Source organism: Rhinopithecus roxellana, chromosome 10, assembly GCF_007565055.1.
Source record: "Rhinopithecus roxellana isolate Shanxi Qingling chromosome 10, ASM756505v1, whole genome shotgun sequence".
NCBI classification, from domain to species: Eukaryota; Metazoa; Chordata; class Mammalia; order Primates; family Cercopithecidae; genus Rhinopithecus; species Rhinopithecus roxellana.
This window is the reverse complement of record NC_044558.1, coordinates 15486706-15500933: the sequence shown is the minus strand read 5'-3', so window position 1 is coordinate 15500933 and position 14228 is coordinate 15486706. Positions and strand designations below refer to the sequence as shown.

At 36.6% G+C, this 14228-nt stretch overlaps 1 protein-coding gene across 6 annotated transcripts in view; it reads right to left on the bottom strand.

Moving 5' to 3' along the window:
- Window positions 1-14228, bottom strand: part of ATF7IP (activating transcription factor 7 interacting protein) — a 139598-nt gene that overhangs the window by 17719 nt on the left and 107651 nt on the right. For all 6 annotated transcript variants that reach the window (XM_010368455.2, XM_010368456.2, XM_010368454.2 and 3 more), the window contains exons 11-13: window positions 9683-9761; window positions 7194-7349; window positions 4498-4680 (exon numbers count right to left, since the gene is read on the bottom strand). In XM_010368455.2, the coding sequence (XP_010366757.1) occupies window positions 4498-4680; window positions 7194-7349; window positions 9683-9761 (418 nt within the window). The remainder of the gene's footprint in view (window positions 1-4497; window positions 4681-7193; window positions 7350-9682; window positions 9762-14228) is intronic.

Below are 14228 nucleotides of genomic sequence, written 5' to 3'. Positions count from 1 at the left end.
ACCTTCACTGTCTTACCTCAGGGGTCTATCAACTCTCCAGCTGTGTGTCATAATCTTATTCAGAGAGACCTTGATCAGTTTTTGCTCCTGCAAGATATCACACTGGTCCATTACATTGATGACATTATTCTGATTGGATCAAGTGAGCAAGAAGTAGCAAAAACACTGAACTTACTGGTGAGACATTTGTGTGCCAGAGGATGGGAAATAAATCCGACAAAATTCAGGGAACTTCTACCTCAGTAAAATTTCTAGGGGTCCAGTGATGTGGGGCCTGTCAACACATTCCTGTTAAGGCAAAGATTAGTTGCTGCATTTGGCCCTTGCTACAACCAAGAAACAAGCACAACGTCTAGTGGACCTATTTGGATTTTGGGGGCAACACATTCCTCATTTGGGTGTGTTACTCCAGCCCATTTATTGAGTGTACTGAAAGGCTGCCAGTTTTGAGTGTGGTTCAGAATAGGAAAAGGCTCTGCAACAGGTCCAGGCTATTGGGCAAGGTGTTCTGCCACTTGGGCCATATGACCAGCAGATTCAATGGTGCTTGAGGTGTGAGGGGCAGAGAGGGATGCTGTTAGAGCCTTTGGCAGGACCCCATAGGTGAATCACAACAGAGGCCTCCAGGATTTTAGAGCAAGGCCCTGCCATCTTTTGCAGGTAACTACTCTCTTTTTGAGAGACAGCTCTTGGCCTGTTAACTGGGCTTTGGTGGAAACTGAACATTTGACTGTGGGTCATCAAGTCCCATGTGACCTGAGCTGACTATCATGAACTGGGTGCTTTCTGATCCACTTAGCCATAAAGTAGGTCATGCATCAAATGAAAGTGGTATATATGTGATTGGGTTCGAGCAGGTGCCGAAGGCACAAGTAATTTACATGAGGAAGTGGCTCAATGCCCATGTCTTCACTCCTGCCACCCTGCATTCTCTTACCCAGCCTGTACTGATGGCCACATGGGGGTTCCCTATGATCACCTGACGGTGGAACAGATGACTAGGGCCTGGTTCACAGATGGTTCTGCACCATATGCAGGCACCACTGGCAAGTGCACAGCTACAGCACTACAGCCCCTTTCTAGGACATCCCTGAAGGACACCGGTGAAGGGGAATCTTCCCAGTTGGAAGAACTTCGAGCAGCACACCTGGTTGTGCACTTTGCTTGGAAGGACAGATGGCCAGATGCACGATTATATATACTTATGGGTTGTAACCAATGGTTTAGATGGATGGTCAAGGACTAGGAAGAATTATGATTGGAAAATTGGTGACAAGGAAATTTGGGGAAGAGATATGTGCATGGACTCTTTGGTCAAAAACTGTGAAGGTATTTGTATCCCTTGTGAGTGCTCACCAACGGGTGACCTCAGCAGAGAAGGATATTAATAATCCAGTTGATAGGATGACCCATGCTGTGGACACCACTCAGCCTCTATCCACAGCCACCCCGTCATCGCCCAAAGGGCCCATGAACAAAGTAGCCATGGTGGCAGTGCTGGAGGTGATGCCTGGGCTCAGCAACATGGACTTCCACTTACCAAGGCTGATCTGACTATGGACATTGCTGAGTGCCCAACTGCCAGCAGAAGAGACCAATACTGAGCCCTCGATACGGAATGCCATTCCTTGGAGTGATCAGCTAGCTACCTGGTGGCAGGTTGATTATATTGGACCTCTTCTATCATGGAAAGGGAAGAGATTTGTCCTCCCTAGAATAGACACTTACTCCAGATATGAGTTTGCCTATGCTGCACACAATGCTTCTGCCAAGACTACTATCCATGGACTCACAGAATGCCTTATCCACCATCATGGTATTCCACACAGCACTGCCTCTGACCCAAGCACTCATTTTATGGCTAAAGGAGTGTGGCAGTGGGCTCATGCTCATGGAATTCACTGGTCTTACCATGTTCCTCATTGTCCTGAAGCAGCTGGATTTACAGAACGGTGGAATGGCCTTTTGAAGTCACAATTACAATCCCAACCAGGTGACAATACTGTGCAGGGCTGGGGCAAAGTTCTCCAGAAGGCCGTGTATGCTATGAATCAGCGTCCAATATATATGGTGCTGTTTCTTCCACAGCCAGGATTCACGGGTCCAGGAATCAGGGGGTGTAAGTGGAAGTGGCACCACTCACCTTTACCCCTAGGGATCCACTAGCAAAATTTTTGCTTCCTGTTCCTGTGACATTACGTTCTGCTGGCCTAGAGGTCTTAGTTCCAGAGGGAGGAACACTTGCACCAGGAGACACAAGGATTCCATTAAACTGGAACTTAAGATTGCCCCCTGGACACTTTGGGCTCCTCTTACCTTTAAGTCAACAGGCTAACAAGGGAGTTAGTGTTGGCTGTAGTGACTGTCCCGGACCACCAAGAAGAAATCAGTCTACTGTTCCAGAAGGGAGGTAAGGAAGAGTATGCATGGAATACAGGAGATGCATTAAGGTGTCTCTTAGTATTACCATGCCCTGTGATTAAGGTCAACAGGAAACTATAACACCCCAATCTATGAAGCACTAAAAATACTCAGGAATGAAGGACTGGGTCACTCCACCAGGAATAAACCATGACCAGCTGAAGTGCTTGCTGAAGGCAAAGAGAATACAGAATGGGTAGTAGAAGAAGGTAGTCATCAATACCAGCCACGACCATGTGACCAGCTGCAGTATCGGGGACTGTAATTGTCATGAGTATTTCCTCCTTCTTTTGCTAATAACATGTTTGTGCATGTATACACTTGTACAAGAAAATATCTTTATTTCCTTTTCCTTCATCATGTGACATAAGATTTATCGACTTCCTATCAACATTTAAGTATTGTTAATTTTATGTAATAGTATTTGGCTTGGGGATTGGTGCATTTCCGGTTGTACAAAGGATAGCTGTATTATGTTAGGTTTAATTATGGCCTTACTACTCTCTTTATTTGAAGAATATGTATAATCCGAGGAGATGTATATGGGTTCAAGTTGACAAGGGGTGGACTTGTGATGGTTAACACTGAGTGTCAACTTGATGGAAGGATACAAAATAGTGATTCTGGGTGTGTCCATTAAGGTGTTGCCAAAAGAGATTAACATTTGAGTCAGTGGGCTGGGGAAGGCAGATCCACCTTTAATCTGGTGGGCACAATCTAATCAACTGTCAATGAATACAAAGCAGACAGAAAAACATGAAATGGAGAGACTGGCTAGCCTTCCAGCCTACATCTTTCTCCTGTGCTAGATGCTTTCTGCCCTTCAATATTGGACTCCAAATTCTTCAGTTTGGGGATTCAGTCTGGCTTTCCTTGCTCCTCAGCTTGCAGACAGCCTATTGAGGGACCTTTTGATCGTGTAAGTTAATAGTTAGTAAACTCCCCTTTATGTATCTATTTATCCTGTTAGTTCTGTCCCTCTAGAGAACCCTAATACGTTTAAATGATATCAATTTTGGTGGCAAAATCATAAAGAAAAGCAGAATGACTAATAGAAAAGTAGGAACAGTGGTTAACCTTTGATGGAAAGGAAAAGAGATGTAGTCAAGACAGGGATACAAGAGCACTCACAGGATACTGAAAAATTTCTACTTCTTAACCTGATAAAGAGTTCATATGTAATTCATTTTATTATTTTTCTTTACTTTAAAGTTTAGATATACCTTTTATATAAGCTTGTGTTTATATGATATATTCTACTACTGCTTATATGTGGTTATATGTAATTTTTAAATGTCATATTTGTAACATACGTTACATATATGTAACATATGTATGTAACTAACATATGATATATACAGGAAACTACAAGCTTTCTTTAACATTTTCCCTTCTTTTCTCAGCCACTTTCCATATCTTTAAGACTCTCATTGAAGGCTATCCTTTACCATGATTTCCACCATCTGGGCTAAATCACAATTGACCATTCCCACTCTAATTAGGTAAGGTGTTTCTTAATAGAGTAGAGAATATACCAATATCAAATTGTGTACTATACCAATACAGGCCATAAATAAACTTAAATTAAAGACAACACTCAGAGCACAAATCCACTAGTACACATGAACAAAATTTTCTCTGTTTAGCTCTCCTAAGGGAAGAAAAATAATAATAGATTATTTTTGGTTATACTGCCATTTCTTTTTTGAAAACTATTTTTTAATTGACAAAAATCATATATATTTATGGTATACAACATGTTTGAAATATGCATACATTGCAGAATGGCTAAATCTAGCTAACTGACATATGCGTGATCTCACATACTTACCTTTTTTGTGTGTGGTGACAATACTTAAAATCTGCTCTATTGGCTATTTTCAAGAATACACTACATTGATTTTAACTATACTATAGTTTCTATGTTGTAGTACAGATCTCTTGAACTTATAACAATACTTTTAATATGACATTTAAGACATTTTTGCAAAATTTAACATTATTATATGCCATTCCAAGTAAACGCTGAAGAGAACTGCATGTATCTTGGGGCCATATACAAGAAAAATCTCTTACTATTTTGGGGATTGACCTGCCGAACAGCAGGAGCCTGCATAACAGTTCCTCGCAAGGGAGCCTGAGCTGGTGGTGCAGGAAGAGTTGTATAAACCACCTGGTGGTTTGCAGGAGCTCTTGGTACAGGGAGTCTTGTGGTCACCTGAGTTACTGGACGATGTGTTACATTCACGGTAGTTGGAGCTAATGGAAGGCAGAAAAAGATATTAAGAATACAGTAAATTTACGTTAAGCAAACAGTATTAAATGGTAGTTATCTTTGTATAAAATCTAATTAACTGATAAAGCAGACAGAAATAACAGTCTCCTTTTATGGTCTTCTAAGATAAAAATGATAGGGCCAATAAACATTAATAATATTAAAATGCAAGCTTCACAGGAAAAGAACACCCCACCACCACATCCAACTCCTTTCCCACTCTGGTTTGACCAGATAATTAGCAATGTGAAGATTTTTTTAAAAGGTGCAGAATCAAGAGTATGATGGCACAGGAGTGATTTAAAAGAGAAAAACCTCCTAATTTTATTTGTTCTTAGCAAAGCAGAATCATAAGCCCTCCAGGCCTTCTACCAAGGGGGTGTAAATCCAAAAGAGTATCTTTGTATTCCCAAAGATAAAGAAACTGACTGGCTATTGTTAATTCACATTTATTTTTCAAGTGAGCCAACCTATCTCTTTGACCATTATAATCAACACTTTGTTTAGCTGAACCAATCTATCTTTTTTAAAAACAGTAAATAAAATCCATTAAAAAACAGACTTCTCCCTTCTCTACTCTGGCATTCCTCCTATTGTATGTTCCAGAAAGCATTAATATCTTGAGTAATGTTAATAAATATTTATCAAAAAATGAGTCATAAACATTCACTGACAGCATGTATCTATAATAATGATTTTTAGTGACACTTTCTTGTTAACAACTCTCTGAATTAGAATCATATTTTACAAATGACCATGCAGTAATTATATAATAAAAAATAAATCTACTTTGATATGGAAACACATGGGTCCTATAAAAAATCAGTTTGGAGGAAAATACTGGCTATAACAAAGATAAAACGGTTTCTTTACTACGGGCTCTTCGGTCTTTACAGATCCTAACTTTCGATGTGAGTCTTCAGAAATGGGAAGAAAGAAGAAAGTATTAACAAGAAAGAACACTTATTTCTTCATCTCTTTACTCCCCATTCCATAATCTATACTGCCCACGGGTTTGAATAATGACATTTCCTTCCAAAATATCTAATTTTGATGACTGTCATTATAACTTTGTATAAATATAAAGAAAGACAGATAACACAGCTCCCAAGGTTGAATTTACTTATAACTGCCTAATTAGATAGAACAATGGTATTGAAATGTGAGAACCAATATAAAATTTACACACCAGATAAAGTCACACAAGCACATTCTTTTGCCTGGAAATGCCAACAAGGTAAAATTTATTTTAACTGATGGGAAAGTCTGAATAAGCATCTAGGATCCTGAAATTCAATAAATCTAAACAGTCCCTAACAAAACAACCACACATTTGCTGCATCAACAATAATTTCATAACTCAAAGATTAATTAACAAATAGTTTGCTAAATCACTATGGAAAATATCCTGATTCCTACAAGTGATTTGGTATTTTAAGTGTAAATTTTACTGGATAAAACCCCACTTTAATTCAAAGTTTTCCTTAATGAGAAGAGTACTTATATAAGAACTGTGCAGATAAATCTTCAAGCAATGGACTGTTTTATAGAAGACAAACCATCTTGATTGGCTTCTGAACAGTTTAGGGGATACAGGCTAAATCTTGAAAACTTTGAATTTACAGCTTCTTGAAAGGTAGCAAGCATATGATTCCTGGTGGTAGTGTTAGACTAGTTAAAGCTATTTCAAGATAAGACACATTTAAAACTTGTTTGATCGGTCAGTTACAACTTCTTGGTTACACTGAGAACAAGTCATTATATCCATCTTTTCCAGAGAAATTACACTCATTTCTGCCGTTTACAGAACATTTGCTGTGGCAGATGACAAATCTGCTACTTTTAAAATTTTTTGTAGAGATGGAGTTTCACTGTGTTGCCCAGGCTAGTGTCAAGAATATAACTCAGAATAATATTATTTTCCATATGCATTAGGAATCACCAGAGTTTTATAGATATTAGGTGAATGTTATTTTGCGCAGCCAAGTAAGTTTGAGAAGCACTTTTTATCTTAACTCATTCTTGGAGATGTACATTATAAATTAGCATAGTAAAGGCTCAGAGAAGCCTGCATTAAGAAAAAAATTAATTTAGCTTTAAACTCAGCATTTCCCAAACATATTTAACCATGAAACTTTGTATTCGTGAAACACCTATTAACACTGCAGAATAACTAGGAATTGGTTTACAGTTTCTAAATATTCTAACTCAGAATATTATTATTTTGGATGGGAATGCTTTTTAAAATTACCTCTATTTTTATTTACATAATGTTAAGTAAATAAATATATATTTTATAATCATTCTTTACCAGTGCTGCTGCTTAAGACAGTCAGTAAAACTAAGTTATACTGCCTTCAAAAGGACACACATTGTAGTCCTTAAATTAACAATAAGAATTATTCTTAATTTTCTGTCATATCTTTCTGCTTAACTCCATAGTCATAGTTCTCTACAGGTAAACTAAAGCTTCTACTCAATGATTCAGCAAATTTACCTGTAGGTAGTAAGTGTATGGTGGTCTGAGATGGTCCACTTGTTGGCACCCCAGATGGTTGAAGAGGCGGTGCTGGTTGTATGGGTTGCAAAGGTCGTGACACGGGCTGAGAAGAACTCATGGTTGATACAGGAGTGTGATTTAGCTTTTTGGGGTCTGTTAGTTAAAAGTGAAATATTATGACTGACAAGAAAAAAAATTAGGAAATACAAGTCTTTCCTCTATGGACAAATGTTACTTTTGCTTGCCACTTGGGTGTCACATTTACCTCTAAGAGAACAATTTATTTCCATTTTACTTATGTGTATTTTTGCTGATTTGAAAACTGAGTTAAGAGCATATGTAATTCGCTGGTGGTTCTATCACAGATTCTAATTCACATTTACAGAAATTCAGAAATAATCTTACTTGTAAATTCAATACAATATGCCAACTAGAATAATTCATTATTTGCACAAATATATAATCTACATACCTATAGAAAGAATACTCTTCTAGACAAATATCTATAAACTGATGAGTTTTCGCTGTGATCTTGAATTTCAATTACTACAATTATTTAGGTTCTTTGATAACAGATGGTTGCTTATCATCACTATATAGTCTTTAAAATAGACAAAGAATGACTAATCTCAAAAAAGGTCTTCAACAGCCTATAAAATAAATATTTGCATCTCAGAAAAAACTCTTAAAAACAGGAAACCACCCAAAAGTCCTTCTATCCAAAATAATCCCCATCAATTTCTGTCCCATAGAATTCCACACTACATGTAAATAAAACCCAAGGCGTTAACGATGGATACTTTAATGCCATTAGAAAACAGTGTACTTTAGGAATGTGAGAATTTGAGACAGACCCAAAGGTGGGGCAACAGAGAGACCCCATGAGGCATGGATGCTAGGGAAATGGTGAGAGCACTGAAAACAAACTTTTAGGACTTTACTTTTTAATCCAGAATTAAGCCTACCTGTGTCCTCTCAAAAACCAGTATTTATTTTTTTCTTTAGGGATCCATTATAACAGTCATAGCTGTCCATTAAAAATTAGTGAAAAAAATAGAGATAATTTGAAACTTTTAAAGAATAATCATACTGGCTTGAGTTCAACCCAGATGAAGGATGGCATACATTTCTCAATTCAGTTTTAAATAACAAAATCAACTTTACTGTCATATAATCAATTGTATAGCTATTTAACTTTTGTTTTCCTAAGCTCAACTAGACTGATTCCCCAAAATACTACTTTTAAAATATTTGGGTTTTTAAAAAAGTAATGTCTTTAAGATAATAATAAGTAATTCAGCACATTATTACTATATTTTCCATGTGCAATAATCACCAGAGTTTTATAGATATGTAGCTGAACGTTATTTTGCGCAGCCAAGTAAGTTTGAGAAACACTTTATATCTTAAATCATTCTTAGAGATTTACATTATAAATCAGCATAGTACAGGCTCAGAGAAGTCTGCATTAATAAAAAAATCAATTTAACTTTAAACTCAGCATTTCCCAAGCATATTTAACCATAGAACTTTGCATTCATGAAACACCTATTAACACTGCAGAGTAACTAGGAATATGGTTTACAGTTTTTAAATATTCTAACTCAGAATATCATTATTTTGGATGTGAATGCTTTTTAAAATTACTTCTATTTTTATTTATATAATGCTAGATAAAAGAAACTAATTCAAATGGCCAAAATTAAATGTATACATACATATACAGTATCTACAGTGAAAGATACTCTCTCTGTTTATGAACAGAGAGAGAAAAAGAACATTTAATGTAGAGACAGAAGAGTTGGATTTTATTCCCAAGACCCTTAATGAGTCTGAATTGTTTTCTCTAAGGCTAACAAGTTTCCTCAAGTCTAAAATGAGTATTACAGGATTTTTTGCAAGGATCAAGTGAAATAAGAGATACAAAAACAGAGGTACTCCAAAAATTACAATATTCTCTTAATTGCTGTTTTCCTCTACAGATTGTTCATACTTATTTAAGAGTTGATTCTATTTTAATTTTTTTTTTTTTTTTTTTTTTGAGACAGGGCCTCATTCTGTCACCCAGGCTGGAATACAGCAGCATAAATACAGCTCACAGCAGCCTCAACCTCCCAGGCTCAAGTTATCCTCTTGCCTCAGCCTCCCATGTAGCTGGGACCACAGACACATGCCATCACACCCAGCTAATCCTTAAATTTTTTGTAAAGATGGGATTTCACTGTGTTGCCTAGGCTGGTCTCAAACTCCTGGCCTCTTGCCTCGATCCTCCTGCCTTGGCCTCCCAAAGCACTGCAATTACAGGTGTGAAACACTGCACCTGGCCAAATTTTAAAATTCTAATATAAAAACTTCCATTACAAAAAGAACACAAATAAACCAAGCATAATGCCGTAAACATCTGTCTTTGTAGAATATTGTACTGTATTAAGACAAAAAAAAAAGGTATCAAAACCAGGCCCAATCCCAAATTACTATTGAAGTACCTTGTGAAGCTCCACTCTCTTCATCATCCATTGTGAGATCAATGACACCACCTGAATCACTGCCAGTGGCTTTTCCACTCTGAAAAACAAAGCTTATACATTTTACAAAGAAAACTCTGGCAGATATACAAGTTAAAAACTGAAATGATAAGTGAGGTAAAATGAGACTAATGAGTAACCCGGTTCAATCAGGACCCCTAAAAGGCTGTACCCGAATAAAGAGAATTTGTCTGACAAATGCCCCAGGATACTCATGCGTTAAACATCCACTATATGAAATACAATTTTCAAAAGAAATTCAAGATGTTTTCTTTAAAAAATTAGGCTATCTGTTGCACACAGCAAATAAGATTAAATACAAACACTATTCATTTTGTGACATTTAAAATGTTTATCAATACTACTCTAAATTAGCAATATTAATCCACCACAACACCAAAGGCAATCATTCAAGCTAGAATTGGGTTATAGAAAATAATCTAAATTTTTTTGCCCTAAAAAAACCGGTATGGTATACTATGAAATCATACGGTTTGCTATGCTATTAAATGCACAGCCAAGTTGACCAGTAACCCATCATCCAAAATCATGAGAAATATTAGGATTATAAGAAAAACCTTTAAAAACCACATGATAGCAACTGAAAAGGAAGGTAAGACAGTAAAAACCTAAAGAGCCAGGACCCTGAAGTCAAAAAGATTGAGTGTGTCTTAACAGTTCTAACTTATTAGCTACCTGATTCAGATGGGTAATTATCTCAGTTTCCAATATTTGAACATTGAGGCTATTGTGAGGATGAATCCAAATGTGTATATAAGGTGCTTAATGCCATATATGATACATGACAACTGCTTAATAACCGATAATCACAATTTACTTTGATATATTATACTGAGATCAATTCCAAATGATAAAGGTTTTCATCTGCAAAACTCAAATTGAGAAATTAAAGAAAATAATGCCGGCCGGGCGCGGTGGCTCAAGCCTGTAATCCCAGCACTTTGGGAGGCCGAGACAGGCGGATCACGGGGTCAGGAGATCAAGACCATCCTGGCTAATACGGTGAAACCCCGTCTCTACTAAAAAATACAAAAAACTAGCCGGGCGAGGTGGCGGGCACCTGTAGTCCCAGCTATTGGGAGGCTGAGGCAGGAGAATGGCGTAAACCCGGGAGGCAGAGCTTGCAGTGAGCTGAGATCCGGCCACTGCACTCCAGCCTGGGCAACAGAGTGAGACTCCGTCTCAAAAAAAAAAAAAAAAGAAAATAATGCCTAGACTTTATAATATCCAGGCCCAACCCCAAGATAATAATGCAATTCTAATTCTTATAAATCTTTCTACAATAATGACTTCACAGAAAATGGGTTATAACAAACACCAAAGATCTATAAAATCCCAAACTAAAAGATCCCAAAAATCATCAAACAAATGTAAAATAAAGTTTCACTACAACATATTATCATTAAGGTCCAGAGCTTTGAAAAGTGGAACTAACTTAGGACAAAAAATAAGTCAATACAAACTGACTCTAAGCAGAGATTAGATTCAGCAGATAAAGACTTGAAAGTAGCTATTAAAAATATGTTTAAAGCCAGGAGCAGTGGCTCACGCCTCTAATCCCAACACTTTGGGTGGCTAACGCAGGCAGATCATGAGGTCAGGAGTTCAAGACCAGCCTAGCCAACATAGTGAAACCCCAGCTCTACTAAAAATACAAAAATTAGCCGGACGTGATGGCGGGTGGCTATAGTCCCAGCTACTTGGGAGGATGAGGCAGGAGAATCGCTTGAACCTAGGAGGCGGAGGTTGCAGTGAGCCGAGATTGTACCACTGTACTCCAGCCTAGGTGGCAGAGCAAGACTCCATCTCAAAAAAAAAAAAATTCAAAGAGTTAAATATAGTAACAATGAATGCATAAATAGGACATCTCTAAAGAGAAAAAGAAACAAAAAAAAATAGAAATAATAGAGCTGAAAAAATAATTACTAAAATAAAAATTAGCTAAGTAGGCATAAAAGCAGATTGGAGGGGGCAGGAAAAACTCAAAACGATGGCCAGGCGCGGTGGCTCAAGCCTGTAATCCCAGCACTTTGAGAGGCCGAGACAGGTGGATCACAAGGTCAGGAGATTGAGACCATCCTGGCTAACACGGTGAAACCCCGTCTCTACTAAAAAATACAAAAAACTAGCCGGGCGAGGTGGCGGGCGCCTGTAGTCCCAGCTACTCAGGAGGCTGAGGCAGGAGAATGGCGTAAACCCGGGAGGCGGAGCTTGAAGTGAGCTGAGATCTGGCCACTGCACTCCAGTCCGGGCGACAGAGCGAGACTCCGCCTCAAAAGAAAAAACAAAAACAAACAAACAAACAAAAAAACGAAATTGATGCTAGATCAATAGAAATTTTCTAGTCCATAGGACACAAAGAAGAACAGAAGAAAATATGAAAAATGCCTGAAACCTGTGCAATAAGAAACAGTTTAGCAAAACCCTAAATGAGAAGAAACAAAGATCTCAAGAAAAAATTGAATAATAACCAAAAACTTCCCCAATTTGGTGGAAAACGTTAATTTACAAATCAAAGAGGTTCAATGAACCTCAAGCAGAAGAAACATTAAGAAATCTATACACATCATAGTCCAAATACTGAAAACTAATAATGAAAAATTTTGAAAGTAAACAGAACAAATTACATGTTATACAGGAGCAAAGAGTAACTGCTGACTATTGGTCAGAAACTATGGAAGCAAGACGACACTGGAACAATATATTCAAAGTGCTGATAATTAAAAAAAGAAACCCTTTAAGAATTGTATATCCAATGACACTCTCCTTGAAAAAAACGAGACAAAAGATACAAAAGTACATTTTTTAGATATTAAAAAACCAAGAGAATACATCACTAGCAGATCTACACTGTAAAGATGAGCTTAAGGACATTCTTCAGTTTGAAAGGAAATACCAACTTGGATCATAGGAAGAGGACCAGAAAAGGTAAACATAAGGATAAATATTAAAGAGTATATCTCTTTTCTGTTCTTAACTTCTTTAAAATTCTGTAAGGCAACAATTAAAAACAATATATTTAGAGATCTACAACATACAGATTAAAAACAATGTAATATATGTGCAACATATGTGAAAACATGAATGTGATATTTAAGGAAAGCAACTTCATCAAGGAGGTAAATGTACACATACAATTGCATGGTTCCTATAATTAAGATTCAGATACATAAACTCTAGAACAATCCCTAAAACACACACACACATAAACACACACACACACACACACACACACACACACACACACACACACAGATAGAGCGCTAAAGAGCTAACAGAGGAATTAAGACAGAATGCTTTAAAAAAAAACTGATACAAAATAAAGCAGGAAAGGTACACAGAAAGCAACAAAAAAAGAAAACAGATGAAACAAATAGAAAACAAATAGCAAAACAGCAGACCTAAGCACAATCCTATCAAAACTTATATTAACTATAAACGGTCTAAAAACTCCGATCAAAATGTAGAGATTATCAAATGGGATAACACAACAACAAATCAAGAAATATGATTTTTTTTTCTCTTGCAGATTCACTTTAAATACAAAGACACAGACTGAAAGTAAAAAGCTGAAAAAAGTAACATGCAAACAGTAAGCATAAAAACGCTGCTGTAACTATGCTAATATCAAAAACAGAGACAAAGAGGGAAATTTTACAATGATAAAAGTATGGCAAGATTACAAATTATACATTATAAAAAATACCATGTAATACAGGGTCAAAATCTATGAAGCAAAACTGATAAAATTAAAGGAAGAAACAGATTCACAATCATACCACTCTTAGTAATAGATAAAACCACTACAGCAAAAGGCAATAATCAGTAAACATACAAATAATCCAAATTACACTATTAACCATGCTATATTGACATTTATAAAACATTACACCCAACAGCAGAATACACATTCTTTTAAAGTGTCATGGTACATTCACTAAGATATATACCATAGATGGGGCTTTATAACACGTATCTAATTTGTGTAAAAGTAACAAAGTCATACAGAGGATATCTTCTAAATCCAATAGCATTAAATGAAAAATCAATAAAAAAAATTTGCAAAACCCCCAAATACTATGAAATTAAACAAATTACTAACTAAACAACCCAGGACCCAAAAGGAAATGACAAGGAACTACATGAAATAAAAATGCAACACACGAAAATTTATGGAATGCAGCCAAAGCAGTGCTCAGAGGAAAATGTGCATCATTAAATGCTTATATAGATCGAGAAGACCTACAAGCAATGATCTAATGATAAATTATGATTTTTATTGATCATAAACTGACAGATACAATTTATCTATTATCATATACTACAAGTAGTTTCCTGAATAGACTTTCTTTTTTGACAAATAAAATTGGTAATTACTTCAATAACTATTAACTACATTTATAAGGTAGTCATGATAGCTAGCACTACTCCTATTAGACTCTGCGCTAAATGCTTTACATGCATTAACACATTTACTCTTCCTAAT